This window comes from Carassius carassius, chromosome 34 (assembly GCF_963082965.1).
Source record: "Carassius carassius chromosome 34, fCarCar2.1, whole genome shotgun sequence".
NCBI classification, from domain to species: domain Eukaryota; kingdom Metazoa; phylum Chordata; class Actinopteri; order Cypriniformes; family Cyprinidae; genus Carassius; species Carassius carassius.
In genome coordinates, this window is record NC_081788.1 from 28,563,830 (window position 1) to 28,591,329 (window position 27,500).

The following is a 27,500-nucleotide window of genomic DNA, read 5'->3' on the forward strand; positions in this document are numbered from 1 at the left end:
GAGAGAGAGAGAGCGCGAGAGAGAGAGAGCGCGAGAGAGAGAGAGCGCGAGAGAGAGAGAGCGCGAGAGAGAGAGAGCGCGAGAGAGCGCGAGAGAGAGCGCGCGAGAGAGAGAGCGCGAGAGCGAGAGAGCGCGAGAGCGAGAGAGCGCGAGATAGAGAGCGAGAGAGCGCGCGAGAGAGAGAGAGCGCGAGAGAGAGAGCGCGAGAGAGAGAGCGCGAGAGAGAGAGCGCGAGAGAGAGAGCGCGAGAGAGAGAGCGCGAGAGAGAGAGCGCGAGAGAGAGAGCGCGAGAGAGAGAGCGCGAGAGAGAGAGCGAGAGAGAGAGCGCGAGAGAGAGAGAGAGCGCGAGAGAGAGAGCGCGAGAGAGAGAGCGCGAGATAGAGCGCGAGATAGAGCGCGAGATAGAGAGCGAGAGAGCGCGAGCGAGCGCATGCAAGAGAGCGAGAGAGCGCGAGATAGAGAGAGAGAGCGCTTCAAACAACACGAGCGCTGTCTTGCTCTCTCTCCCTCTCGCATATTAATCAATTGACACGATGGTGTCGATGTTTAAATCATTTAAAATGAGAATGTAAATCTGCTCACCCCATTTTTGTTCGTAAAAAAATTTGATTAGATATATCGCTATATATATCGCAGAAAAATAAAATATCGCAATGTCATTTTTTTCCAATATCGTGCAGCCCTAATACTATAATAGTTAAAATAAATATATATAATACAATAAAAATAAATAATTGAACAACAATAATAATTTAAATATATGATAATATAATAAAAATAAATAACTGAATAATAAAAAAAAAAATCTATAATGATAATATAATAAAAATTAATTTACCATGTGAGAGAGTGATAAATAAAAAATTATATGTAAAATAAATAAGTAAAAAATATATAATTATAATTTAAATAAAATATTCTATAACAAAAAACACTAATTAAAACAAAAAACAGTAATCATATCTTTTCAGCAAACAAAGGCCTGAACACTACACTCCCAAAAAACTATTATGCATCCTAAAGCGGACCTGCTTTGGTTCTCCAGGACTCCTCCTCCAGAGCCATCAGCAGAGACGGCAGAACCAGCTTCACGCCGTGAGCGCTCAGGTTCCTCATCACAGCTTTAGCGCAGTCATCCGCTGCCTGACACACAGCAAACATCATGCAACATCTCAAAACACAGATGCATTCGTATGCAGCCTCATTCTAACTAGATCAGACACCAAAGATTGAGGACTCTTCACTTTACTGAAAGCAGCAAAAAAAAAAAAGCAAAACAAAATCAAGTGACAAAATCACAGCCAGTCAAAACATGTCTGAAGCTTCAAGTATGTAATGCAGGATTTTGGACCAATGATATTTCTCTGTGGGCGGGGCCACCCTGTGCACAACACGAGGAATTTAAATCCAGTGTCTGGTTAGGGTTATAGAAAATGACCATCTTGTTATGATGTGAGTTAAAAAGGCATAAAGTATGAAACAACAAGAGTTTGTACCTCTCTGACGTACTGGTTCCCATCACCAAAACAGAGAAGCAGGTGAGGAAGGACGTGAACCACGTACGGCTCAAAAAGCTTCCCCAGCATGTTACACAACATCTCGAACGCAAACAGAGCACCTGTGACACAGACAATGACAACTCTTTATAGTAGTTTTAACTTCCTTGCATATCTTTTTTTCTTTCTTCACGTTGCATGTTTTATTCATTATTTATTTGGCTTTATTTAATAGAGAAATACATAAGAGTAGATACAGAATTATTGGGAAAAAAGTAGGGAACAGGAGCGGCACACAAGCTAGACTCGAACCTGCTTCACCCACATGAGCACCACAGCTCATGCACCGGCTCAAAAGAGGATGAATTTATTTTGCATTATACTGTTATCATACATCATGACTGAATTGATCATCACTTGCATTGTTGTTTTTGATTTGAGTTTAGTTTTAGTCTAGTGTGTCCTTGTTTTGTTTTATTAATTTGTATTTATTTTTTTTACTGATTACTGATTATATTATTCTTAACTTATTAATAAACAAAACAATTTATATATATATATATATACACACACACACACACACACACATATATATATACACACACACACACACACACACAGACATACATGTATATATATCTGTGCATGAGACCCTGGACCACAAAACTAGTGTTCCTGTTGCTCAAGTGGTAGAGCATAGGGTTGGGGTTCGATTCCCCGGGAACACATGATAGGTAAAAAATTGATAGCACTGCACTGTAAGTCGCTTTGGATAAAAGCGTCTGCTAAATGCATAAATGCATAAATGTAATTTTTAAATGTAATTTAAAACCAGTCATCAGGGTAAATTTTTTAAATTTAGATTTATACATCAATATAAACATACATCAATTTATACAATAAATAAGCTTTCCATTGATGTATGGTTTTATGTAAATCTGGAATCTAAAGGGTGCAAGAAATCGAAATAGAGAAAATCGCCTTTAAAGTTGAAAAATGAAGTTCTTAGCAATGCATATTATTAATCAAAAATGAAGTTTTGATATATCTACACTAGGAAGGTTTCCAGCTCTCTCACCTTCTCTGCGTCTGGAGTTCTTCTTGTCCTGGATGGCGTCGGTCAGCGTGGTCATGATCTCCTGCTGTTTGAGAGACAGGATCCCCAGACCTTTGACCAGCCCGGCAAGTCCGTACGCCGCTCCCTTCCTCTCGGCGTATTTGTCACTCTCCAGCAGCAGCTGCAGGAGCTTCTTCACCATCCCACCGGCGTCCTCCTTTATAGCAGGAACCAGAGGAGGAAGACAGCTGGCCACCGACTCCTGGACCTGAGGACGGCCGGAGACAACTCAGAGTAAACTGACCATCTGTCATCATATGTTAATATGCTGTTAATATCAGCAAACACACGGACGGAGCTGACCTGCTGTGAGGGAGTGGACAGGGCTGTGATCAGCTTGGCCACGATGGGTTTGACTTTAGGGTCACTCTTGTCCAGATGTTTGGCCAGCGAGCCCATGAGGATGACCACGCTCTGCCGCACAGAGTCATAGTTAGCATCCTGCGGAGCGTTCTTCAGAAACTCCTCAAACACGGGCAGCAGCGAGCTCACGTTATCCTGAGAGACAAAACCAAGTCAGTTAGAGCATCATCTATATACTATTATAATTTGATTTAATATTTTAAACGAGCTTCTTTTTAATTTTTAAGTTGAATGTTTTGACTATTTAGGTTTCATTTCTTTTTAATTCACTTTTAGTTTTATTTCAGCTTTTGTTTTTCAGTTTAGTTATTTTAGTGCTTCAGTTTAAACTTTCAAATTTCAGTTTCTAATTTCCATTTAGTTCAAGTTTATCACCTATTTTATTAATCATTTCATTTGATGTAAATGTATATTCACTTGTGCGTTTTTTTTTTAAATGTACATTACCTGGTGAAATATTATATTTTTATTTCACTTATAAAAATGCATATTCACGTTAGAAATGGAAATAATTTGACAAGGCAGAATATTGCATTTTAATTTACTATTATTTTGCAAGAATGCATATTCACTTTAGAAATTTAAATAAATTAATGCGGCAAAATATTGCATTTTAATTTACTATTATTTTGCAAGAATGCATATTCACTTTAGAAATGTGAAGTGACATTCAGCCAAGTATGGTGACCCATACTCAGAATTTGTGCTCTGCATTTAACCCATCCGAAGTGCACACACACACACACTGTGAGCACACACCCGGAGCAGTGGGCAGCCATTTATGCTGCGGCGCCCGGGGAGCAGTTGGGGGTTCAGTGCCTTGCTCAAGGGCACCTAAGTCGTGGTATTGAAGGTGGAGAGAGAACTGTACATGCACTCCCCCCACCTACAATTCCTGGCGGCCCGGGACTCGAACTCACAACCTTTCGATTGGGAGTCCGACTCTCTAACCAGTAGGCCACGACTTCCCGCATGTAAATTATTTGAGGCGGCAAAATATTGCATTTTAATTATTTAATTTTGCAGGAATGCATATTCACTTTAGAAATGATTTTTTTTTACGAGGCAGAATATTGCATTTTATTTAACTATTATTTTGCAAGAATGCATATTCGCTTTAGAAATGTAAATTTTTTGAGACTGCAAAATATTGCATTTTAATTTACTATTATTTTGCAAGAATGCATATATATATATATATAGGTGGTGGTGAAATGTATTTTTTTTTATTTTTAGTAATTCTGTTCTGTGCTCTAGACGGAGTACCTTGCCGTGTGTGTTGAGTGCAGACAGCGCTGCGTCCAGCATGCAGCGCCGCACCTCTGCGTGTCTGTCGTTCAGAGCGTCCGGCACAAAGAACAGGAAGAGGGGCGTCACTTGACTCTCATCCAGGAACTCAGCCAGTTTGTTGAGCGCCAGAGCAATGCCACACCTGCAGACAGGAAACACATCACTCACCAGCTCTATCCATGGAGGAAACTATCAGCCAGCAGAAACTTAATAAAAACTAAAGTAGTTATGTTCAATAAATAAATATATTAATGTGAAAATATAAAGCTGTGTGTACGTTCTACTGTCCATGCCCAGAAAGGTAAGAAAAACATCATCAAAGTAGTCCATGTGACATCAGAGGGTCAGTTAGAATATTTTTTAGCATCGAAAATACATTTTGGTCCAAAAATAGCAAAAACTATGACTTTATTCAGCATTGTCTTCTCTTCCGTGTCTGTTGTGTGAGAGTTCAAAACAAAGTAGTTTGTGATATCCGATTCGCGAACGAATCATTCGATGTAACCGGATCTTTTTGAACCAGTTCACCAAATCGAACTGAATCGTTTTAAACGGTTCGCGTCTCCAAATACGTATTAATCCACAAATGACTTAAGCTGTTAACTTTTTTAATGTGGCTGACACTCCCTCCGAGTTAAAACAAACCAATATCCCGGAGTAATTAATTTACTCAAACAGTACACTGACTGAACTGCTGTGAAGAGAGCACTGAAGATGAACGCCGAGCCAGATAATGACTCGTTATCGAGTCAAGAACCAGTTGCATTGGTTTTCGGATCACCAGTAGTTCTTTCTGACAGTTCGATTCAATAAACCGGTTGAAGAAAACGGTTCACTGGTTCTTTTGCGCTCGACATAATGCCATCATTGGCGCTGATTGCAAGCCTTCGGTTTACCTGGGCTCATAACACTAGCACAGAATCAGTTCAGAATCAATCACCAAGAGAATCAGTTTGGTTCAGACGCTCTGTGTGTCGGTTTGCTTCGCGCTGAATCACACTTGCGCAGTATCATCAGTTCCTCGGTTTTCGAATCGGACACGTCTGGCAGAAACGATTCTTGACTCGTGAACAAGTCATTATCTGGCTCGGCTCGGTGTTCATCTTCAGTTCTCTTTTCACAGCAGTTCAGTCAGTGTACTGTTTGAGTAAATGAATTACTCCGGGATATTGGTTTGTTTGAAAGAGGAAGTGTCAGCCACATTAAAAAAGTTAACAGCTTAAGTCATTAGCGGATTAATGCGTATTGGAGACGTGAACCGTTTAAAACGATTCAATTCGATTTGGTGAACTGGTTCAAAAAATTCGGTTACATCGAATGATTCGTTCGCGAATCGGATATCACAAACTGCTTTGTTTTGAACTCTCACACAACAGACACGGAAGAGAAGACAATGCTGAATAAAGTTGTAGTTTTTGCTATTTTTGGACCAAAATGTATTTTCGATGCTTCAAAAAATTCTAACTGACCCTCTGATGTCACATGGACTACTTTGATTATGTTTTTCTTACCTTTCTGGACATGGACAGTATACCGTACACACAGCTTCAATGGAGGGACTGAGAGCTCTCGGACTAAATCTAAAATATCTTAAACTGTTTTCCAAAAATAAACGGAGGTTTTACGGGTTTGGAACAACATGAGGGTGTTATTAATGACATAATTTTGCGAACTGGGCGAACTAACCCTTTAAAGTTAGAGGGTCAAATAAAGATGGAAGAGATGTGTTTTAAGACGATTTTTGAAGATGGCTAAGGATTATGCTGCCCGGATTATGTTGGGGAGGTCATTCCACCAGGAGGGAACATTTAATTTAAAAGTCCGTAAAAGTGACTTTGTGCTTCTTTGGGATGGCACAATCAAGCGACGTTCACTTGCAGAACGCAAGCTTCTAGAGGGCACATTAATCTGAAGTAACAAATTTAGGTAAATGGGTGCAGAGCCGGTGGTAGTTTTGTAGGCAAACATCAATGCCTTGAATTTTATGTGAGCAGCTATTGGAAGCCAGTGCAAATTGATAAACAGAGGTGTGACATGTATTCTTTTTGGCTCATTAAAAATGAATCTTGCTGCCGCGTTCTGAATTAATTAATTAATTAATTGTGCAGCATGTTCTGAAAGAAAGGGCTTGATCTTCTTGATGTTGAATAAAGCAAATCTGCAGGATTGGACAGTTTTAGCAATGTGGTCTGAGAAAGTCTCCAAGGCTTCTAGCATTTTTTGAAGGAGTTATGGTTGATGTGCTTAACTTGATGGTGAAATTGTGATGAAACGATGGGTTTGCTGGAATCACAAGCAGTTCTGTCTTGGCAAGGTTGAGTTGAAGGTGATAGACAAGCTGAGATGCAAATAGCTACCGTCAGATCATCAGGATGGAATGAGAGGTAGAGTTGAGTGTCATCAGCATAGCAGTGGTATGAAAAGCCATGTTTCTGAATGACAGAACCTAATGATGCCATGTAGACAGAGAAGAGAAGTGGTCCAAGAACTGAGCCCTGAGGCACCCCAGTAGTTAGATGTTGTGACTTGAACACCTCACCTCTCCAAGATACTTTGAAGGACCTATCTGATAGGTAAGACTCAAACCATTGAAGTGTGGTTCCTGAGATGCCTTTTGCCAGTAGGGTTGATAGGAGGATCTGGTGGTTAACTGTGTCAAAAGCAGTGGACAGATCAAGCAGGATATGTACTGAAGATTTGGATTACGCTCTTGCCAGTCTTAGAGCTTCAACAACTGAGAGCAAGGCAGTCTCAGTTGAATGTCCACTTCTGAAGCCAGATTGGTTGCTGTCAAGGAGGTTGTTGTGTGTGAGAAATGTAGGGACTTGGTGGAACACAGCTCGTTCAAGTGTTTTTGCAATGAAAGGAAGAAGGGAAACTGGTCTGTAGTTCTCTAAAAGAGATGGGTTGAGGTTGGGTTTCTTAAGTAGTGGAGTTATACGTGCCTGTCTAAATGATGAGGGAAAAACACCAGTGTGGAGGGATGTGTTGATGATATGAGTGAGTGAGTGAGTGTAGGTACAACTGCAGGAGAAATGGCTTGAAGGAGATGAGATGGAATAGGATCAAGCAGGCAAGTTGTAGGGTGATTAGAAAGGATGAGTTTTGAGACTTCTGCCTCAGAGAGTGAAGAGAAGGATGTAAATGAGTGTAAGTTTGCTGGTGATATGAGCTTGACTGATTGTGGTGTGGAAAATTGTGCACTAATGTGTTTAATTTTATTAATGAAAAATGTTGCAAAATCGTCAGCTATTAGAGATGAAGCAGGAGGGGGAGGAGGAGGACAAAGTAGTAAGGAAAATGTTTTAAAAAGCATGCGAGAGTTAGACGAATTGTTAATTTTGTTATGGTAGTACGTCATTTTAGCAGTGGAGACATTAGCAGAGAAAGAAGATAGGAGTGACTGATACACATTAAGGTCAGTAGTATTTTTGGACTTGCGCCACACCCTTTCAGCAGCTCTAAGCTTAGACGGTGTTCGCGTAAAACATCAGATAACCAAGGGGCAGAAGGGGTGTTACGGGCTGGCCTGGAAGATAAGGGGCAAACAGTGTCTAAACAAGATGTAAGAGTGGAGCAGAAAGTATCAGTAGCACTGTTAGCATCCAAAGATGCAAACAGTTTAGGGGAAGGAAGTGAAGATGAAACCATTGCAGAAAGCTGGGAGGGTGAAAGTGTGCGTAGGTTACGTCGAAAGATGACATGTGGAGGGGTAAGTGATGTGTCAGGGACCATGTTGAGGTTAAGAGTGAGGAGGAAGTGGTCCGACGTGTGCAGTGGAGTAACCAGAACATGATCAGTAGAGCAGTGTCGTGTATAAATAAGGTCCAGATGGTTGCCTGATTTGTGAGTAGTAGTAGTTGACACTCGGTTGAGATCAAAAGAGGCAAGCAGAGTGTGGAAATCAGCAAACAGAGGTTTATCTAGATGGATGTTGAAATCTCCAAGCATAACTAGGGGAGTACCATCCTGAGAAAAGGTTGAGAGCAACACATCTAATTAATCCAAAAAGTTACCCAGTGGTCCTGGGGGTCAATAGACAACTACAAAATTTTAAAAGGGTAGGTAACAGTAACTGAATAAGATTCAAAGGAGCAGATGAGCAGACCAGTATCTCCACCTCTTCCAGTCAAACGGGGGGAGTGGGAAAATGAGAAATTATTGGATAGTGCTGCAGGTGTAGCAGTGTCCTCTGATTTGATCCAGGTCTCTGTTAGGGCCATGAGATTTTCAAATTTTCTAAACAAAACTCTGACATTTCCACAGATGCTGTCCAAAGACATTAAAAATTTATAATTTAAATAAATGTAAACCAAAAAAAAAAAAAAAATTAAGACTAAAATGAAACCCAAGACAAAAGCAAAATATAATAGAGACATTATCTAAGTATTTATAATTTTTCTAACCACTCTGACATTGCCACAGATGTTGTCCGAAGATATCATAAATTAATGAATAAACAAATAGAAACTATGAATGAAATAAAAGACAACAAAAAAAAAGAGCCTGAAATCAAAAACAGAACACAAAAAATTTGACATTTTCTTAACTATAATTTTTATTAACTGTGACACTGCCACAGATGATGCCCAAATACAAATGAATGAAAACTAAAAATGAAATAAACATATAGATATAGAAACCTAAGTCACTTCAGTTTCTATAATAACTCATGGAATCATGGGAAACGTTCTCTCACCTGGCCTCCCATTGGTCAGGAGGAGCTTCAGAAATGACTCGTCCCAAAGCGTCCAGAACAGGAGGAGGTCTCTGAAAACACAGACATTAGTCAAAGCCGTCACATTCACTCATGCAAACCACAATGACTCGCCTTCACAATGACGGCCATTCAGTTTTAAACAGCAGGGCGATGAATTAAGTGACCTTCTGAATGATTTAAGACAGTGAACACAACGGGAATGTTTTCTCAGATTACTCTCAGTGGTCATTCTCTCTGGGAGGCTGCAGTCAGGTGTGAGACTCACGTAGAGTTTCTGGTGGTAGATCTCCGTGAGTTGGGTCAGGACGGTGGCCGACTGCTCGTGGTACTGGCTGACGGCGCTGGACAGAGCCTCGGCCCCCGCCGAACGCACCGCCTCCTCGTGGTGGATCACATCCTCAATCAGGAGCGCACAGAGTTCAGGAACCAGATCCAGACACAGAGCCTGCCAGAGTCTGAGACGAGATGAGACTCAGCACTGCACAACATCTCAACTACAACATTCAGTCATTCGGTTTATACAAATGCAGAATTATCAATTATTTTAGCAGGTGAAATCATTTATTTATTTTCATTTTATATTGACATGCATGCATGCATTCACTTTAAAAACGTCAATTTTAGCTGCTGAAATTGACGTTTCCAAAGTGAATGCATGCATGTCAATATATATATATATATTTTTTTTTACAAAAATACATTTTCACTTTAAAATGTCAATTATTTTAGCTGGTGAAACTAACAAAATCCCCATGCTTTTACTTGGTATAATAATGTATTACTGACACAAATGAGAAATTATGAGAATGCTATAAAAGTGATACATTAACAGAAGTTCACTTTCACATGTCCACATGATGAACCATTTATCAGATCCACATTTTTTCAAATCAATTGTAACAGCTTTATCACCAACCAAACTCATGTTAGGAGCTGCACCTAGAGCAGAAGCTGTTTGTGTGAAAATGTGGCATGACTCACTTCTCCGCCAGAGCTCTGCCCTCCTCCTCCACATCAAACTTGGCCACCCACAGTCTCCTCAGCATCTTCAGACCGCTGGGGTCAGCGCTGTCGGTGGGCAATGCCAACTCCATCTCCAGCAGACCCTACACCAGCGAGTCGACAGGCTTTGATTAAAAGGATTTGATAATGTAATTCCATACGCATTAGAAAGAGAAAGGCACTGACCCTGAGCGCAGCGTCTCTGACAGAGAAGCACGGGGACAGTAAAGCCTCCAGCAGAGCGTCAATCTCAGGCTGTTCGGCGAGTGCACATCCCTCCTCCCCTCCAGCGCTGGCACAGAGAGCCGTCAGACAGCCTGAAGCCAGCACCTACAACACACACACACTCCATCACTACCTCTGCTCAAACAGTGTGCGTCAGAACGCTGTCCTGGATGTGAGTCTCTACCTGAAGGCGAGGGGTGGACGTGCCGATCACTTTGGTCAAGAGCTGCAGCATACTGACTCTAGGAAGCAGCTCTGGGCCGTTCTGGACAAACAGAACAAGACAATTATAAACTGCCGGGGTTTCAGTTCTACAGACTTATCATAATAAATGTGCATTTATGACATTTTTATGAGATTTTACTTTAATACATGCACAGTTAAAGCTACAATTTAATTGGTGAATTTGTTTAATATATTCTAATTAAATTGTAAAAATTTTTTTAGACATGACTAAAATGTAAATTTGAATAATTTAACATTTTATATGGATAGACATTTTTATTATTGAATTTGTAATACATTTATTTATTAAAAAGAAAGAATTTACACTTTCATAATTTTAATACTTTCATGTATTAGATATTTTATTACATATTTATTATATATATTTTTTAGATAAAGATATAACTGAATATTTTATTTTTTGATTTTATCAATATAATTTTAAGACTATCAAAATAACTTATTTTAATTTATTTTAGTTGCTTGTAAAGGTATAAATGAATATATTTTTTTTCAAAATTTGTGAAGTACTAAATAAAACTTATTTTTTAAAACTGAATATGATTTTAATTTCAATAATCTTATATTTTTTTAAAAAAGATAAAACTTTATATTTGTATCACTGAATTTGTCATTCAATTGTACATTTCTTTTTATACCTGAACATAATTGTAATTTTTTTTCTGTTTGAACTTTATATTATATATAATAAAAATATTATATAAGGTATACCTGATTTTTTTATATATATATCTGAATTGACATTAAATAACACAAACCAACTAAATTCTGATTTATATCATAATATCCCAGGAGCACCTCATTGTGGTCAGTTATTGAATAATTCCATCATTCTCTCCAAGTCACAAAAGAAAATCAAGACACATACACTGGCTTAATTATGGCATTCATTTGCATGATACCTTTATAAACCTTTATATGCCTTTATAAAATAACTAATCAAGTTCAAATCCACGTCAAAATTTCCAGACAGACTTCAATAATAGCATAGTTGACAGATCAATTAAAAAAAAAACACATTAATTACAAAACGCAAGCTGAGAACCCAACTGTACCTCGTCTGCAAGCGTGTCGTTAGATTTGGCCCGTAGCTGTGCGTGTGTGTTGATGACCTGTAGAGCACGGGTCATCACGAGCTCGTCCTCCTCTGAGGATCCACTGCTTTGACTCAACACCGCTTGAAGCAGCGGGAAACAGAAGGAGAACGCTGGCGCTGACAGGACAAATGTACCTGATCCTGCAATTCAGACACAAACACACCTCTAATGAGTCTTTAAATGAAAGAGATGCCATAACAAAAGACATTCAAACTTACATATCTTTAATGCTTTTTGACCTATGAAGTCCTTTATCTTGCATCAAAACCCATTGTGATATGGCATGCCATTTCAGCATTTAATGCTTAAAAACAAACCTGTTGTAATATGGCATGCTGTTTCAACATTTAATGCTTAAAACATCCTAGCATTGATTTTAATGCTACTAGTACTTATTTTTTAGCTTCTAGTATCTATTCTATTAAGAGCTAGTGCTTCTACTAGTTACTAGTACTTATTCTTAAGATACTATTTCTTATTACATACTAGTAAATATTACAATAGCGACTAGTAACTATTCTATTGTTACTAGTAACACATTTAAAGGGGTCATATGATGCATTTTATATTTTTCCTTTCTCTTTGGAGTGTTACAAGCTCTTGGTGAATAAAGAAGATCATACAAATTTGCAAAGACTAAAGTCTCAAATACAAAGAGATATTCATTATCAAAGTTAAGACTATTCCACGGCCATCTAAAACGCCTCGTTTAAACACGCCCCACATCTACGTCACTATGTGGAAATATTTGCGTAATGCCACCCAAATGTTCACGCAAAGAAAGAAGGCGTGGTTTCAGTAACCGCAGTCAGTGTTGAAGCAGTCATGTCAGAGAGATGCTGTGTGTATCTAAATGAAAGCAAAAGCACTTTATTTAGCCTTCCGAAAGTAGATGCATTTAAGAATCTTTAAGATTACTTACAACAGAACAGCAATTTTGAAAGATAAAGCTGGCAATTATGGAAAGGGGCATTACATTTACAATGTGTGCTTGCGGTGTTCACAATACACTGGGTAAGTTAGCCAATCAGAGAAGACTGCTCGTCAGAAGGATGTAGAAAACGACACGTTTGAGAGAGGCGGGGCATAGAGGACCTACAATAATGTACAGTATTTGAGAAATAATGAAAATGTTTGAACATTAAAGCATGTCAACATTCTGTTACACCAAATACACAAAATAATGATTTTTAAAATAGCATCATATGCCCCCTTTAACATTTTTACCATTGACTTCTATGGGGATCTGTCATTCCAATATCAGCTATTCAGATATGACTAGTATGTATTCCACTTGTGACTAGTATCTTTTAAGATTTTACTAGTATTCATTAGATACCAGTATTTATCAAATACTACTATTTTTCATTAGATACTAGTACATATTTAATAGATACTTTAATTCATTAGGCACTAATATTTTATTAGTAGTATTTTGTTTATAGAGACAAGTATCTTATATAACTGTTACTAGTAACAAATCTTATTATCCTAGTCACAACTGCTTTTTTACTTGTCTTATGTTATGCCTAGGCAGAATTGCCACTGTACAGTTCAATTTATAGGTACTAGAATTTATCTGAAAAATAAGTACTAGTTCTTAATGAATAACTACTAGAATATAAAAATGTACCAGTCACTATTGTATCTACCAACATCTAATAAATAAGTACGATTATCTTTTTAAACTTAACAAGTAGCTGAAGAATAAGCACTTGTAGTTAATGAAAAAGTACTAGTAGTAGCATGAAAACAGATACTTGTTTGATTTATTGATTAGATGTTAAAACGGCTTGCCATAGTTGACATTTAGCTTTGATGAATGTCCCACATGTGTGTGTGTGTGTTATTCACCGGTCTTGCCGTCTCTCTGAAGTGCCGTGTTTGTGTGCAGCAGTGAGACGGTTCGTTGTGTCGCTGTGTCCAGATCTTCTTGAGCCCAGGCAGGATCCAAATCACACTCTGGCTTTAGCTGACGCAAGGTCACATGACCCACGAGAACCGCTAATTAAACAGAGAAAAACAGAGATATTTGAAGACATTTAATGAACATAAACACTTTGTTTTTCCAGTAGCCCATTACTGCTGTATTAGCATTTAAAAATCATTGTTTAGAAATTTTCTGAGGAAATTTCTTGCTGGTTAAAATTTTTTGAAAATGTTATTCTTTTATTTACTTAAATGCATATTCACTTTACTTATTTTAGCAGGTGAAATAATGTAGGGCTGTAGCTATCGAATATTTTAGTAATCGAGTATTCTACCACAAATTCCATCGATTAATCGATAAAATGTGTTTTTGCTTAAAGTGCAATAATAATTGTGCAAGAGAAAATAAGACTCCTGGGTCTCTTAAAATGAACAAGTAAGTTTCCTTTTTTAGAAAAAAAAAAAAAATTTTTTTTTAAATGCATAGAATGCAATGCATACATCAAAAATAAACATTTAATTATTACCCATTGTTTCTGTCTGTACTTGTACTGTGAACAATGACAATAAAGTTGACAAATTAATTTTTACTGCATTTAAGTGCCATTCAGTTGGGGTTTAAAATAAAGCATTTTCTGAGATGCACATTAAACACATAAAACATGAATTTAATTTATCTTTTAATTATTGAAAATTAACTTAACTTTTTGGTAAACAAAGGGGATTTACCATTAAAAATAAAACATGGAAGAAATGGTGTGTGATTAAACCCTAAAAAAAAAATTAGATTTTTTTTTTTTAGTAGTAGGCTATGTACATTCTGCTGAACAATAGTCTTTAACCGGACTTTTATTTTGACGGGCTGGCGTACCTTTACAGTTCTGTGTATGTGATGTGACGCTAGTTTTACTCAAATCAAACGGTCAAATGCTCATGAAGTGGCTGTCAGAGCAGTTTTGGAGATGTTGTTCATGTGTTCACGTCTTATTTAGTGAGACAGCAGACACTGAAATCACCGTGAGCGTCACGCGCGCTTCAGTGTGTGTAAATAAGCGAAGAAGCCCTTCTGCACCATTCATTACCAGAGACACGCAGAACATGCAGGATTCATATTTAAATACGACTGTTCCGGCTTAATATTTACAGATACTAGTCCATATCGTGATCTGATGTAAGTGCAATGACCTATTTTTGATTAATTCATTAAAAATTGGGCAAATTCTGTGCCATTCCGCATTAAACTGTAAATTCCGTTTTTATGACTAGATTCCGCGATTCCATCCGCGTTTTCTGCATCGCGGAAATCATAGGGCCCTAGTTCTCTTTACGTTTGCCCGCGCCCTCAAATCAAAACACTGCTGACTCCTTGCAGTATGCGACTTCGGACGCAGCGCTTGTGTCTCCTTCCGCTTTGTGGGTGACGTAAACGCGTTGTCACATTAAAAAAATCATTTTAAAACAAACTAAAAGAGGCTTCGAGGCAGAGGAATTTGCCTCGATCATTTTTTGTAATCGAGTTACGCGAGGAATCGTTTCAGCCCTAAAATAATGTTTATTTTTACAAAAATGCATATCTTTTAAAAAAAGCCAAATATTTTTGCTGCCAAAATATATTTAACATTTTTTATTTTATTTATAAATAATGTATATTCATTTTTGAAATGTAAATTAACTTAAAGGAGCAATATGTAATTTTTCTGCTTTAAAAATAGCAGATATCACTATATCTATGTTATATATATTTTTTAGTTGTGTACTTACATTATCCCGACAGTTTCCACAAACTTTCAAATCCGGAGAAAATTATAGTTTAATTAGAAGACACGGCACGTTTCTTTATTTCCGCTTTGTCGCCCGTCTATGGCGTCATATAACCTTTGACCCCTCTAGTTTATCTAACTTCCTGCGGAACCCACGGAAAATACAAAGGTGAACAGAAGCAAAGACGAGACGAAGAAGAAAAAGTAGTAGCTAGCCTTGACTATTATATTTTATATTTATATTGTTTATATTAGTATTTATACCTCAATCAATAACTGTTTGCTTTGCCTGCACGTTCTGTGAAGCGCAAACGTACGGGTGAAATAAATGACCTGAGAAGGTTTTGTGACAAGAGAAGAAACGAGACACGGGTAAATATAGGAGTTGCATTTCCAAGATAGAGAGAGCTTCGTGACAAGCTGAAACTACAGAGAGATGTTTGCATTCTAATAAACAGGTATGCATCCATTCAGCTAACTATATCTATCCGTATATTTTGTGAAACAATGATGTCTTGTGTAAAACGCAGACGGACTAGCTCTCATGTAGAGTATAATGTAAATCTACATGTGTTCTATATCTAGCTGGATAAAGTAGCTTCAAATGCAGTTCACTATCTTGTTCGATATCATAGTATAAACAATTATAATTATTAACGAAAGGCAACCGTGTTTTTTTAACATATATTACTACTAGCTAGATGGAATATTGATTTGATAGGGGTCTGATAATTCATATATCTCTCCGTTCGAAAATACGTGATTGTCAAAATACTAAGGCCGGTGACACACTGGCTGCGTGGCGTCTCTGCTGCTGCTGCTGTAGGTGACATAGAGGGAGACCGCTGACAGACCAGGCTCTTGTCTTCATGACAACAATATCTATACTTCATGTTGAACATAAATATAAAGCCTACTGATAAAGGACACCGTCAACAGTATTGACGGCAAAATAGACTATGTTTGACAGGTGCAATATTTGAAAATCTATAATTATTTATTTTTTAAATTACATTTATATCTGAATTTATGTCTTACCTATTGACTTTCAAACATCAAAATGTCATGAATTAATATGTATTTGTGTACAAAATTACATATAAACATATTTTCCTATTATATTTTGCCTGGAAACGCTTCCAACACGCTTGCATGTCGCGTGAAAAATAGGCGTCGGTTTTATTTCTAGCATGCACGTGGTTTCCGTGCGGCTCGAGCCGCGCCTGAGACGCGCGTCTCACACAGGCAGTCTGCAAGCTCTAACCTATTAACATGGGAGCCGAATTAAAAACTGAGACGCTTGCGCCACGCATCCAGTTAAAATGAGTGAGGAATGTGGGCAGCGACAGAGCGCGTGTTCCAATGAACAACAACTCCCATGAGCCTACGCTCTTTCCCGACGTCATCAAAGTACGTCTTATGTTATTATTTTGATTGAGTGACCCCTGGTGGCCAAAAATTCCGTACTATACGTTTAACTGATCAAATAATGTATTGTTTACTCCAATTTCAAAAATTATATATATAATGAAATATATAATTATATATCTTTATTTATTTATTTTAGGAAATGTAAATTATTTTATCTGTTAATATAATATCTTGAATTATTTCAAATACACAGATGTTCAAAATAACACTTTTTAAAAATTGTTAAATTGTGTTTTAACATGAAACAGTTATGTATTTATTTTTAGACACTTTTTTTTTTTAAATGTCAATTACTTTAGCTGTTGAAATTATTATTATTATTTTTTTTACATCTGATTTTATTTACACAAATGCATATCCACTTGAGCCACAATCACACACTGAACCAAAATACAATATCTCTTACTGATATATGCAAAAACATTATATATGGGAAAAAGCTTAATTTATATGGGAAAACAAGGACTTTTAAAAACAAATGCAGACATTTAATAAGAGTAAACAAAGTTATAAACAAACAGGCAAAGGAAAGCATACCCAGGTAGTGCAGTTCTTTAGGCATGAGAGTGACGCCGATGTGCAGGAAGACCGGTTTGATGCGTGGAGCAGCCAAAGGAGACTGAAGCAGGGGCAGAATAACCTGCAGGACTCCAGGAAGATGCATCCAGATCAGAGGAGGATGACGTGCCAGAGCCGCCTCCAGCAGACTGACCGCACACTGCAGCTCCATGTCCAGCTGAGACAGAACAAGAGAGAGAGTGGTTGGTTTATGCTGACGGCTGCATCTCAGGTGACTTCTGGTACCTTATGACCCCTTACCTCCTGCAAGCGCTTGCGGATGCCCGACTCTTTCTCCAGCTGACTCTGCATCATCTCCTTCTGCTTGCTGGTCAGCTGGAGCTCCTCTTTGATGCCTTTCTTCTTCTTGATCTCCTACAAGACAAACACAAGCTCAATCAGATGTGCAGTATAAAACTGAACGCACTGCAACAGATGCTGTATCCCACAGTGCAAAGTACTTGTTTCATTTCCAGTGTGACAGATGAACTAGAAATATAAGCCCAGATTTTTTTATGTATTTTGACCTGACTGGCAAAAGTTTAGACAGGCTTTTAATTTCTTATTAAAAAAAAAAAGGAAATATAAATTCATTAAAAAATAAAAATAAACACACACACACACAAACACACACACACAGGTTTTTAATTTAAAATATTTAATTCTACCTCAATTAATTTTTAATAATTTATATGTATTATGATTTATTATTCAAATATGCAAAGATATATTTTTATTCTACTAATTGTACATTTTTATTAATAATTATATAATTATATACATACAAACATATGCTTCATAATAGTAATAATATACAATAAATCGAACAGAAAAGATGGTAAAATTACATTAAATTATTACAGTATATATTATTTATAAAACATACATGTTAGAATTACATAAAATGTTTATTATAAATTCAAGATATCTCAGTTATTAAATATATTTATAATTTAACTTATAATTTAGTGCTTTGAGGATTAAGAAAGGCGCATTACAAATAAAACGTATTATTAATTGATTTTTGTTTTTCATCATAACAAACACTAAATTATTAGTAGTATTATTTCTATTTGAGTGGATCATGTGTTGTAGTTCTCTCTCACCTCCTGAAGCTCCAGTTCAATGATCTGCTCTTTGAAGGAATAGGCCTTATTCTCTCTTTTAATGTTGCCTTTCTTTGTGCTCTCCTGCTGAGCGCTGCCAATAACGAGACAACAACGCTTACAACAAACCGTGTAATTCTCATTCTTGCATCTCGATCTTGTTCAGCTGACTTTACCTCATAATGATGCTCTTGTCGTAAAGTTCTCCCTCCAGCGTTTGCATGATGGCATACTCCTGACGCGTCACCTGTCTCAGCGCCGGATTGGACAAGCGCTGAGTCACATGATCCATGACACGAGGCAGCAGTCTGGTGGGAGACAGAACCGACAGAGAACCGACCGCATTCTGAACGGCCTACGACAAGAGAGAGAGACAACGTCAACCACAATCCAACATAAATCTGTCTGAATCTAGAGTAACACTACAAGCTATTACATGATCATATTTAAAAAGAGAACACAAAATGAAAAAAAGTTAAGGATGCACCGAAATTTCAGATGACAAAAATGGCATTTAATTTTTTTTTAGATGTAGTATACTTGTAGTATACGACTATCCATTATTTGTAGAATTAAACAAACAAACCAAAAGAAATCTGTGCAATCTAATTTTGTTGCACAGAACTGAATAAAAATAATATATTTACATTTAATATGAATATATCTTCTGGCCAATTTTATTGTTTTACTTTTAATAAAAGTGTGGTCGTTTTATTGGTTTGTAATTTTTCTAAATGTAGTATCATTAATTATTGAGTTAAAGTCTAAAGTCTTACAAAATTATTTTAGATTATTAAATAATAATAAATAATTATTAAATGGCAGTTTTGGAATTTTCAGTTTAGGCCTAGAATTTTCACTTTGGTACATCCCTAAAAAAGGTAATTGCAACTTTTTAAATCACACAATTCTGATTTTTTAGAATTATCAGTTTACATTAGTACAATTCAGTTTTTTTGATCACATCATGCAATAAAAGATTAAGAAGGCAACTGACTTTCTCACAAAAAAAAAAAAAAAAAGATCTGAAAAAATAAAATAAAATAAAGTCAGAACTGCAGATATAAACTCAGATTTGTGGGATATAAACCTGAATAAGAATTATGAGATGTACACATATTTCACACAGATTTCACATTTCTGACTTTCTCTCTCAGAATTTGAGTTTATATCTTACGATTCTGGCTTATATCTCACAATTTTGTCATCATTTTGAGAAATAACTCACAATTGTGAGAAAAAAAAAATGAATCGTGAGATAAACAGTAACAATTACCTTTTTTATTTTGAACCCCATGGTGGAAACAAGCTTCCATAGATATATCATAAACAGTTAATAAAAAATACTAATAATCAACCAGAATAGACTCTGCTTAGCTTAAAAATACAGATAAAATATTTACAGTATTGCATTTGATTAAATCATGCATTTTAAATTTAGTTAATCAATATAATTACTATTAAATCAATATAACATTTAACATTTAAGCACTCAAAAGTATGAGCTTTTATGGTGGTATAAAACCATATTTGATGTGCATGAAAAAATGTAACTAAACATTTCATTTTTGGGTGACCTGTCCTTTGCACATATTGCTGCAGCTTTGTAAAACGATTTTGCTAAAAAACCAAAGCTGGATAATTAAACACAGCCGGTCAGACCTGATTATCTATGTTAGCTTCTAACAGGAGTGGCAGGATCATCTCCAGGTGTTTATCGATGAATTCAGCTGCGTCCAGCTTCATGGTGGACAGCAGAGAAGGCCACATCTCAGACCTGACGGCCACTGAAAGAGAAAGAACCCGGTTAACACAGGATTCAGCAAAAGCTGCTGGAATAACTCCTGCACGCACACCATCAGAGAGACGGACCGACGGACGGATGATGGCTCACGATGAGCATATCCAAGGCCAGTTTCTCAGTCTCGGTCGGGTCGTTCCACTGAGCTGCCACCGAGCAGATCACGCTCAGAGCGTCCAGCAGGATCCTCGGGGCGATGTAAGAGCGGCCCATCTCTGTAAGCTCGCCGGTCTCCGTATAAACCACGTCTGACGGCAGAATCTGAGTCAAGAGACAGAAAAAATGAGTAAATTCTGAACACATCAGTGTGAATTGAATTCCTCGTCAATCCCTCACCTTGTGTTTGTTGATGACGACACGCAGTTCTCCCAGAAGGCCGTGGGCCAGACTGGAGCCGCCCAGTGAGGACAGGAGTTTCTTCACGGTCTGCTGAGCACGCTTTCGCACACGCCACAGACGGGAGAGCAGCGCCATCACTGTGGCCTGATGGTACATCCTGAGGACAGCAGACAAGCGTTTGAGTCACATGACTACTTTTGCATTCATGAAGTTAAGATTCTGCACTACAGTTGAAAGTCAAAATTTACCCCCTATTTACTTGAACAAATATTCCTGGTCTTTTTGTGAAAACATAAGATTATACATTATTGTATATAAACATGTATGTTTTCAGAATATGTGTGTTCACATTTAATCATTTAGCAGATGCTTTTATCTAAAGTGACGTACACATGAGGACAAGAGAAGCAATCAAACCAATCAAAAGAGCATCAAAATATATTCAGTCGAATGCAGTACACATAGCAAGCTTTTTTTGTTTAGGTTTTTTTAAATAGATAGAATAGAAATTGAATAGAGAGAGCAAGTGTCAGAGGGTCAAGACTTGTTATATACAATAAATAAAAGAACATAAGTAGATATAATAGAAATTAAATAGAGCATGCTAGTGTTAGAGGGTCAAGTGTTTTAGTCCTTCGGATGAGACGTTAAACCAAGGTCCTGACTCTCTGTGGTCATTAAAAATCCCAGGATGTCTTTCGAAAAGAGTAGAGGTGTGACCTCGGCATCCTGGCTAAACCCACATCCCCGTTGAGCAAAGGGTCGAAATGATCGCTTGTTTGTGCTTCGTGAACACTCTCGCCTTGCACGGCGGCACCACTGCGCTGCAAAGATGTACCGCGAGACGCGCGATCATTAGACGGCCGATCGTCATTTCTAAAAGACAAATATTCCCCTTCAGAATCAGAATCGGCGAACAACATTTGCAACACATCCTCGCGGTACAACTTTGTATTAGCCATCTGGCGATTTTCTCTCATAAATCTCAACATTTACACTCACGCTATGAAATGAATTGCTTCTGCATCAATGACATGAGAGCTCACTTGCTCTGCTATTTCCTCGAACACTTTGAACAGAAACAATGAATAATGTTGGTCTAGAATCAAAGTAATACATGTCTGCCATCTAGTGGAAGGGAATACAAATGAGATATTACACTATATAAGGAACTACAGTCTATTTTATTAAGGATGACGTCTTGTCGCAATTTTGCCACTTAGGCGCTTAGAGGGTTAATAACATTATTATACATCCCTCTGGAATATTTTAATGTGATTGCTTGCATTGTTACAGTTAACTAAAATGAACTATACAAATAGTTTTATTAATAGAAATGAAACTGAAATAAAACAAATATTACACAAAAATCTTAAAATTAAAACAACAAAACAGTAAGTGGTTTCAGTGAAACTCTTTTAGGGTCACACGATCCCTTTAAACTTTAGTTTGCATATCATAGTCAACTTTTAGTGATCCTAGTGATGAAATAAACAAATGTGAATTAGAACACAGGAAATAAGAGACTGAGTTCCTAAATTTAATGGAAAATGATACTCTATGCAAAGCATCGCAGGGGAATGGTGGGGACTCACTGAGACTTGCTGTTGTTGAGTCTCTGTGGCTGATCCAGGAACAGTCTTTCACACAGCAGCAGGACAGTGCACAGAGCTGAGGACACAGGACAGGGTTAACACTTCTGAGATATAGCTCTACTTCAATCAATACAACTGAAATAGAAATAATATAAAGCTCTAAAATCAAAATAAAAGTTAATAAACATATATAAATGACAATGACGCTGGTATTTATCTGTGTTACTACACCCTTTCATCTCAATCTCCTAATAAGTTTGTTTTATTAAAGGTACATTTTCACCATTAGTTCTTTTTAATACTAATCAAACCAATCAAAAGAGCAACAAAATAAATTCAGTCGAACACTGTAAACAGCAAGCTTTTTTTTTTTTTTTTAATAGAATAGAAATTGAATAGAGAATGCTAGTGTCAGAGGGTCAAGATTTGTTATATACAATAAATAAAAGAAAATAAATAGATAGAATAGAAATTAAATAGAGCATGCCAGTGTTAGAGGGTCAAATGTTTTATAATAAAATAAAATAAGCAAATAGAATAGAAATAGAATTGAGGAGCAAGTGTTAAAGAATCTTTTCCATACTCTAAAAGTCAATGGCTATGTCAACAATCTTGTCCTTCTTTTGTGTTCAACAGAAAAAAGAAACTCATACAGGTTTGGAATAACTTGAGATGGAGTAAATGATGACAGAAACTTCATTTTGGGGCGATCTGTCCCTTTTTTCCCCTCAAGCACTTATGGCAAAAAATATACAGGTTCTATCGGAGAACTGGAGAGCTTCTGACCTTCTTCGCTGGCCTGAGAGAGGAACTTGTCGGTAGTGAACAGAGGCTTCTTTTCATCCAGTATCAGGTTCCAGAAGGACGCCAGCTTCGCTTCTGAAGACACAAAGGAACATGAAGCTCAACATCTCCAGCATGAGACACAGGAAAACTCTCATCAGTCTCAGTGAACGCTCACCTGACACAGAGTCCAGCAGAGACAGCCGACAGAGCAGCACAGAGGAGGCCACGCCTTCAGACAGCAGAGCATGCTGGGTATTCTGCACAGCAGCTTTCTCCACCGTCTGGATGAGGAGAGGCAGGAACTCCACCGCCTGATTGAGAGCATCGCCTGAACAGAGTCACCAACGCTGTTCATTCTGACTAAACTTCAGCAGCAGGAGGATAAATCTGAAGTGTCCCAGCAGCCCAACTGACCTTTGAAAGCCCCGATCATGGCCTGGAGATACGCCTGACGCACAAGAGACGTGGAGGTCTTCAGGGTGAAGGCTTTTTTAAACCATTCTCTCAACTCTGAGGTCACGTCCACAGTCAAACGGCTCGTCCACTGTGATAAAACAGACACTGCATGCACCAGCGTCCCCTCGTGGACTACACACACACACACACACACGAGGAAAGAGAGAGGGAAACAATCAGCAGATATTAGGTTTTTAATTAATGCACGTCTTAGAAATTTACGACCATTTAAGATCGTTTCATGCAAATCGATCAATTTTACAACAAGTAAAAAATTATATTAATTTAATATTATATAAAAAAGTAAAATGGGGTAAAAATATTTCCAAAGTGTTTTGTCAATATTTGACTTTAAATATTTACTTGAAGTCCTGTTGAAATTGTGAGTTATTAAAATTAATCTTTTTTAATATTACATTAATATTTAAGTTATTAATCATTTCAAAACAACAGATTCACATGTTAACATTTCTCTGATGTTGCTAGGCGGTAAAATGTTTAATCTTTTTTAGATTTTTTATTTATTTTGAGCATTAATTTTTTTTCTCTGATTGCACAGTTTTTTATGAATTGCACTGTATTTATGCAACCAAAAATGATTGCATTTTTTTAAATTCATGTTTAAATCAATTTTTTATTCATTTTCAAAGCTTTGTTTTATTTTTGTGATTATTCTTTTATGATTATTTTACTTTATGTAAAGCACTGTGAATTTTTGTGTACCAAATGTGCTATATAAATAAACTTGCTTTACCTAATTTGGCATTTACATTTATGCATTCAGCATGCACCATTTTTTTTCTAAAAATAGCTAAAAAGAAAGAATAAAAGATTAGGAAGATTTATTTATTTTTTAATGAGGGTTATTTTACATAAATATGATTTAATAAATTTTAAGCTCTTCAAAAAACAAATCCCCTGCTATTTCTTCACAAAATTACAATTTAAGTGAAGTGAAAAGTGACGTGACATTCAGCCAAGTATGGTGACCCATACTCAGAATTCATGCTCTGCATTTAACCCATCCGAAGTGCACACACACAGAGCAGTGAACACACACACACACACCCGGAGCAGTGGGCAGCCATTTATGCTGCGGCGCCTGGGGAGCAGTTGGGGGTTCGATGCCTTGCTCAAGGGCACCTAAGTCGTGGTATTGAAGGTGGAGAGAGAACTGTACATGCACTCCCCCCACCCACAATTCCTGCCGGCCTGGGACTCGAACACACAACCCTTCGATTGCGTGTCCGACTCTCTAACCATTAGGCCACGACTTCCCGACTTTATGAAAGCAATCTCAAGCATGAATGAACCAGCATTAAAAATGCATATTAAAAAAGTATATTTATGTATGTATATGTATGTTTCTCACCTTCCTGTTGCAGGTAGGGTATGAACATCACAGCCACGCTGGAGCTCAGAGACTGAGAGGAAGAGCCAGAGACGGCATGATGACTGCAACCTCCGATTCCTGATTCAAAAACACAGAAACCATGCTCAAGATGACAGCAGGCAGATACATGAGCGCAAAAGACTCACAGATTCATGCAGAAGTGAGAATGAGACTTAGGAGCTGTGCTGGAGGGGATGATTTTTTTAACAAAGCGTTTCTTTGCATTTAAAAAAAAAAGTGGAATGCACAAAAGTTGAACTTTTGAACATCTAAAAATGCAGCGTTCATTTGAGAGACGCTGCAAAAGATGCAGTGCATCAGACAAAGATGCAGTGGAAGTTTACATAGGAAAATAATCAAATGCAGTGCAGTCGAATGCAAAAACAATTTCCTTACGGAAATCAGCAGTGATAAAAGACTTAAGACTTATCCTTGTACACTCTGATTGTCTTGAAATAAAAAATACAAATGCTCTGTAAAACCATGTATGTAGTGCACTGACCCAACAGACCTAACGAGCATATGAGCGAGACAGAAAGACCAAATATTCACCTGACAGAACGCTCATCTTCTGGGCCACAACAGTGAGCTTCCCCTCGGAGCCTGAGCAAAACACAAGCCAGAATGAGTTTAATTCTGCTTTAAAGAGAGAGCTGGTCCTGATCACTCGCATTACTAAAACAATACTTCTCAGGATTTTTCCCATGACTTCAAAGCAATTAACAATTTGACTGAGCTTACTGGTGTTTTTCCATGTATGTCTGGTTTCAAAGCTTATAATTCATAAATTCAAATGTTTATCACTGTATATTTCCTTTGTCACGCTCGGTTGGGCTGTAAAAGACTATTAATATTCTGCACTTTTGCTTACAGATGATTTGACCTCTTTTAAGCTACTTTGAAACAATCTGTATTGCTTAATGCATTATACATATAAAATGACAAAGCTGGTTTAACCCCTCATAATGCATTTAAAATCTGCATATGATTTCTGCTGTTTTATAAAACAGTCATAACATTTTTATTAACCTTAACATTAAAGAGCGAATGAGAGAGGATATATATTATTTCTTCAAATGTGTGAATCCTACATATTTCTAACAAAACAACTTCACCGTTACTCTGGTAAATTTTCAAACAAATTCATTTTACTAGTATAAACTTTTACTTTAAGATAAAAAAAAAATGTTTTTACATGCTTCAATGGTTGATCAATAGGTGTACATATATAGGTTTATCAATAAAATTTATCTCCAAAAATGTGTGAGATATGGGGAAAGGATTTTACAATTGCTTCATGACACTAATATAACATTATATAATTAAACAAACACCTAATGGAATGCCATACATAACCATCTCCAAAATGACCTGAACACAAAACGTGTATCATTTTTTAAAACAGTTAAAAAGGGTAAAAAAGTAGTGTATTTTAAGGATCTTAAAGCACTTGCAAAATTCCCTTATTATACAATGTTGTATTTTATTTGTTTAAAAATAGACCTGAATGTGCTATGAGGGTTAAAACAAATTTTACTTTACACTAATATCTTAAACAACAATAACTAGCCAATTAAATAAAACAGAATAAAGCTATACATTTTTATATTTGCATGCTATTTCCAGTCATTTGAAAGCTCCATGTCCACTGACCTCCGAGGATGCTGAAGAGGTGTTTGACGAGGTCCTGGACGGCGCTGGGGTCACTGCACTGCTGGGAAAGATTCTGGAGGGCCATCACCGCCTGCTCCATCAGCTCTGGGTTATTGGCCTTCAGCTGACCTGAAACACACCAAACCACATCAAACCTGCACACGACGCCTCACAAGAACATCACTCACACTGACGAGAGCACTCACTGGAGATGCCCTTCCCGATGTCCAGCGCGTACTGACTCAGATCAAGAGTGAGAGACGCCAGCATGCAGGAGATCGCTGGAGAGAAGAGAGAGAGACAGAGGTACAAACAGGACTAGAAGACTTCATATTTCAGGATTCTGGATTGTTGAGGGATTACACATCAGAGTATTTAGTAATAAGTAATAGCTTGCTGATTCTTGGTAGAGAATAAGATTAAACATTAAATACAAGTACAAGTAAATACATATATATTCCTGCAATTGAATCTGTATTTTTTTTTTTGAGCATTTCTAGAAACAAAAGCAATCATCAGTGGATTGTCAGAAATATTACTTTTTTGCCAAGTACTTAAAATAAAACTTAACTGAAATAACACACACACACACACACACACACACACACACGTGTACATACACAGACACACACACAGACGTCTACATACACACACACACACACACACACACACACGTGTACATACATACCCAGACACACACAGACACGTACATACCCAGACACACACACACACACACACACACACACACACGTACATACCCAGACACACACACACACACGTACATACCCAGACACACACACACACACACACACAGACGTGTACATACATACACACACACGTACATACCCAGACACACACACACACAAACACACACACATGCCCAGACACACACACACACACACACACACGTACATACCTGGACACACACACACACACACGTACATACCCAGACACACACACACACACACACACACACACACACAGACGTGTACACACACACACACACACACACACACACACACACAGACGTGTACATACACACACACACACACACACACACACAGACGTGTACATACACACACACACACACACACACACACAGACGTGTACATACACACACACACACAAACACAGACA

At 37.5% G+C, this 27,500-nt stretch overlaps 1 protein-coding gene across 2 annotated transcripts in view; it reads right to left on the reverse strand.

Moving 5' to 3' along the window:
• Positions 1-27,500, reverse strand: part of LOC132114966 (stalled ribosome sensor GCN1-like) — a 59,222-nt gene that overhangs the window by 17,619 nt on the left and 14,103 nt on the right. For both annotated transcript variants that reach the window (XM_059523376.1, XM_059523375.1), the window contains exons 10-36: positions 26,570-26,644; positions 26,364-26,492; positions 25,263-25,313; positions 24,690-24,788; positions 23,276-23,449; positions 23,037-23,189; positions 22,862-22,954; positions 22,076-22,151; positions 20,478-20,637; positions 20,213-20,402; positions 20,003-20,127; positions 18,517-18,695; positions 18,341-18,434; positions 17,496-17,609; positions 17,214-17,412; positions 13,411-13,560; positions 11,515-11,696; positions 10,398-10,478; positions 10,175-10,318; positions 9,968-10,092; positions 9,252-9,441; positions 8,966-9,036; positions 4,243-4,408; positions 2,917-3,111; positions 2,575-2,821; positions 1,497-1,618; positions 1,029-1,143 (exon numbers count right to left, since the gene is read on the reverse strand). In XM_059523376.1, the coding sequence (XP_059379359.1) occupies positions 1,029-1,143; positions 1,497-1,618; positions 2,575-2,821; positions 2,917-3,111; positions 4,243-4,408; positions 8,966-9,036; positions 9,252-9,441; positions 9,968-10,092; positions 10,175-10,318; positions 10,398-10,478; positions 11,515-11,696; positions 13,411-13,560; positions 17,214-17,412; positions 17,496-17,609; positions 18,341-18,434; positions 18,517-18,695; positions 20,003-20,127; positions 20,213-20,402; positions 20,478-20,637; positions 22,076-22,151; positions 22,862-22,954; positions 23,037-23,189; positions 23,276-23,449; positions 24,690-24,788; positions 25,263-25,313; positions 26,364-26,492; positions 26,570-26,644 (3,699 nt within the window). The remainder of the gene's footprint in view (positions 1-1,028; positions 1,144-1,496; positions 1,619-2,574; positions 2,822-2,916; positions 3,112-4,242; positions 4,409-8,965; positions 9,037-9,251; positions 9,442-9,967; positions 10,093-10,174; positions 10,319-10,397; positions 10,479-11,514; positions 11,697-13,410; positions 13,561-17,213; positions 17,413-17,495; positions 17,610-18,340; positions 18,435-18,516; positions 18,696-20,002; positions 20,128-20,212; positions 20,403-20,477; positions 20,638-22,075; positions 22,152-22,861; positions 22,955-23,036; positions 23,190-23,275; positions 23,450-24,689; positions 24,789-25,262; positions 25,314-26,363; positions 26,493-26,569; positions 26,645-27,500) is intronic.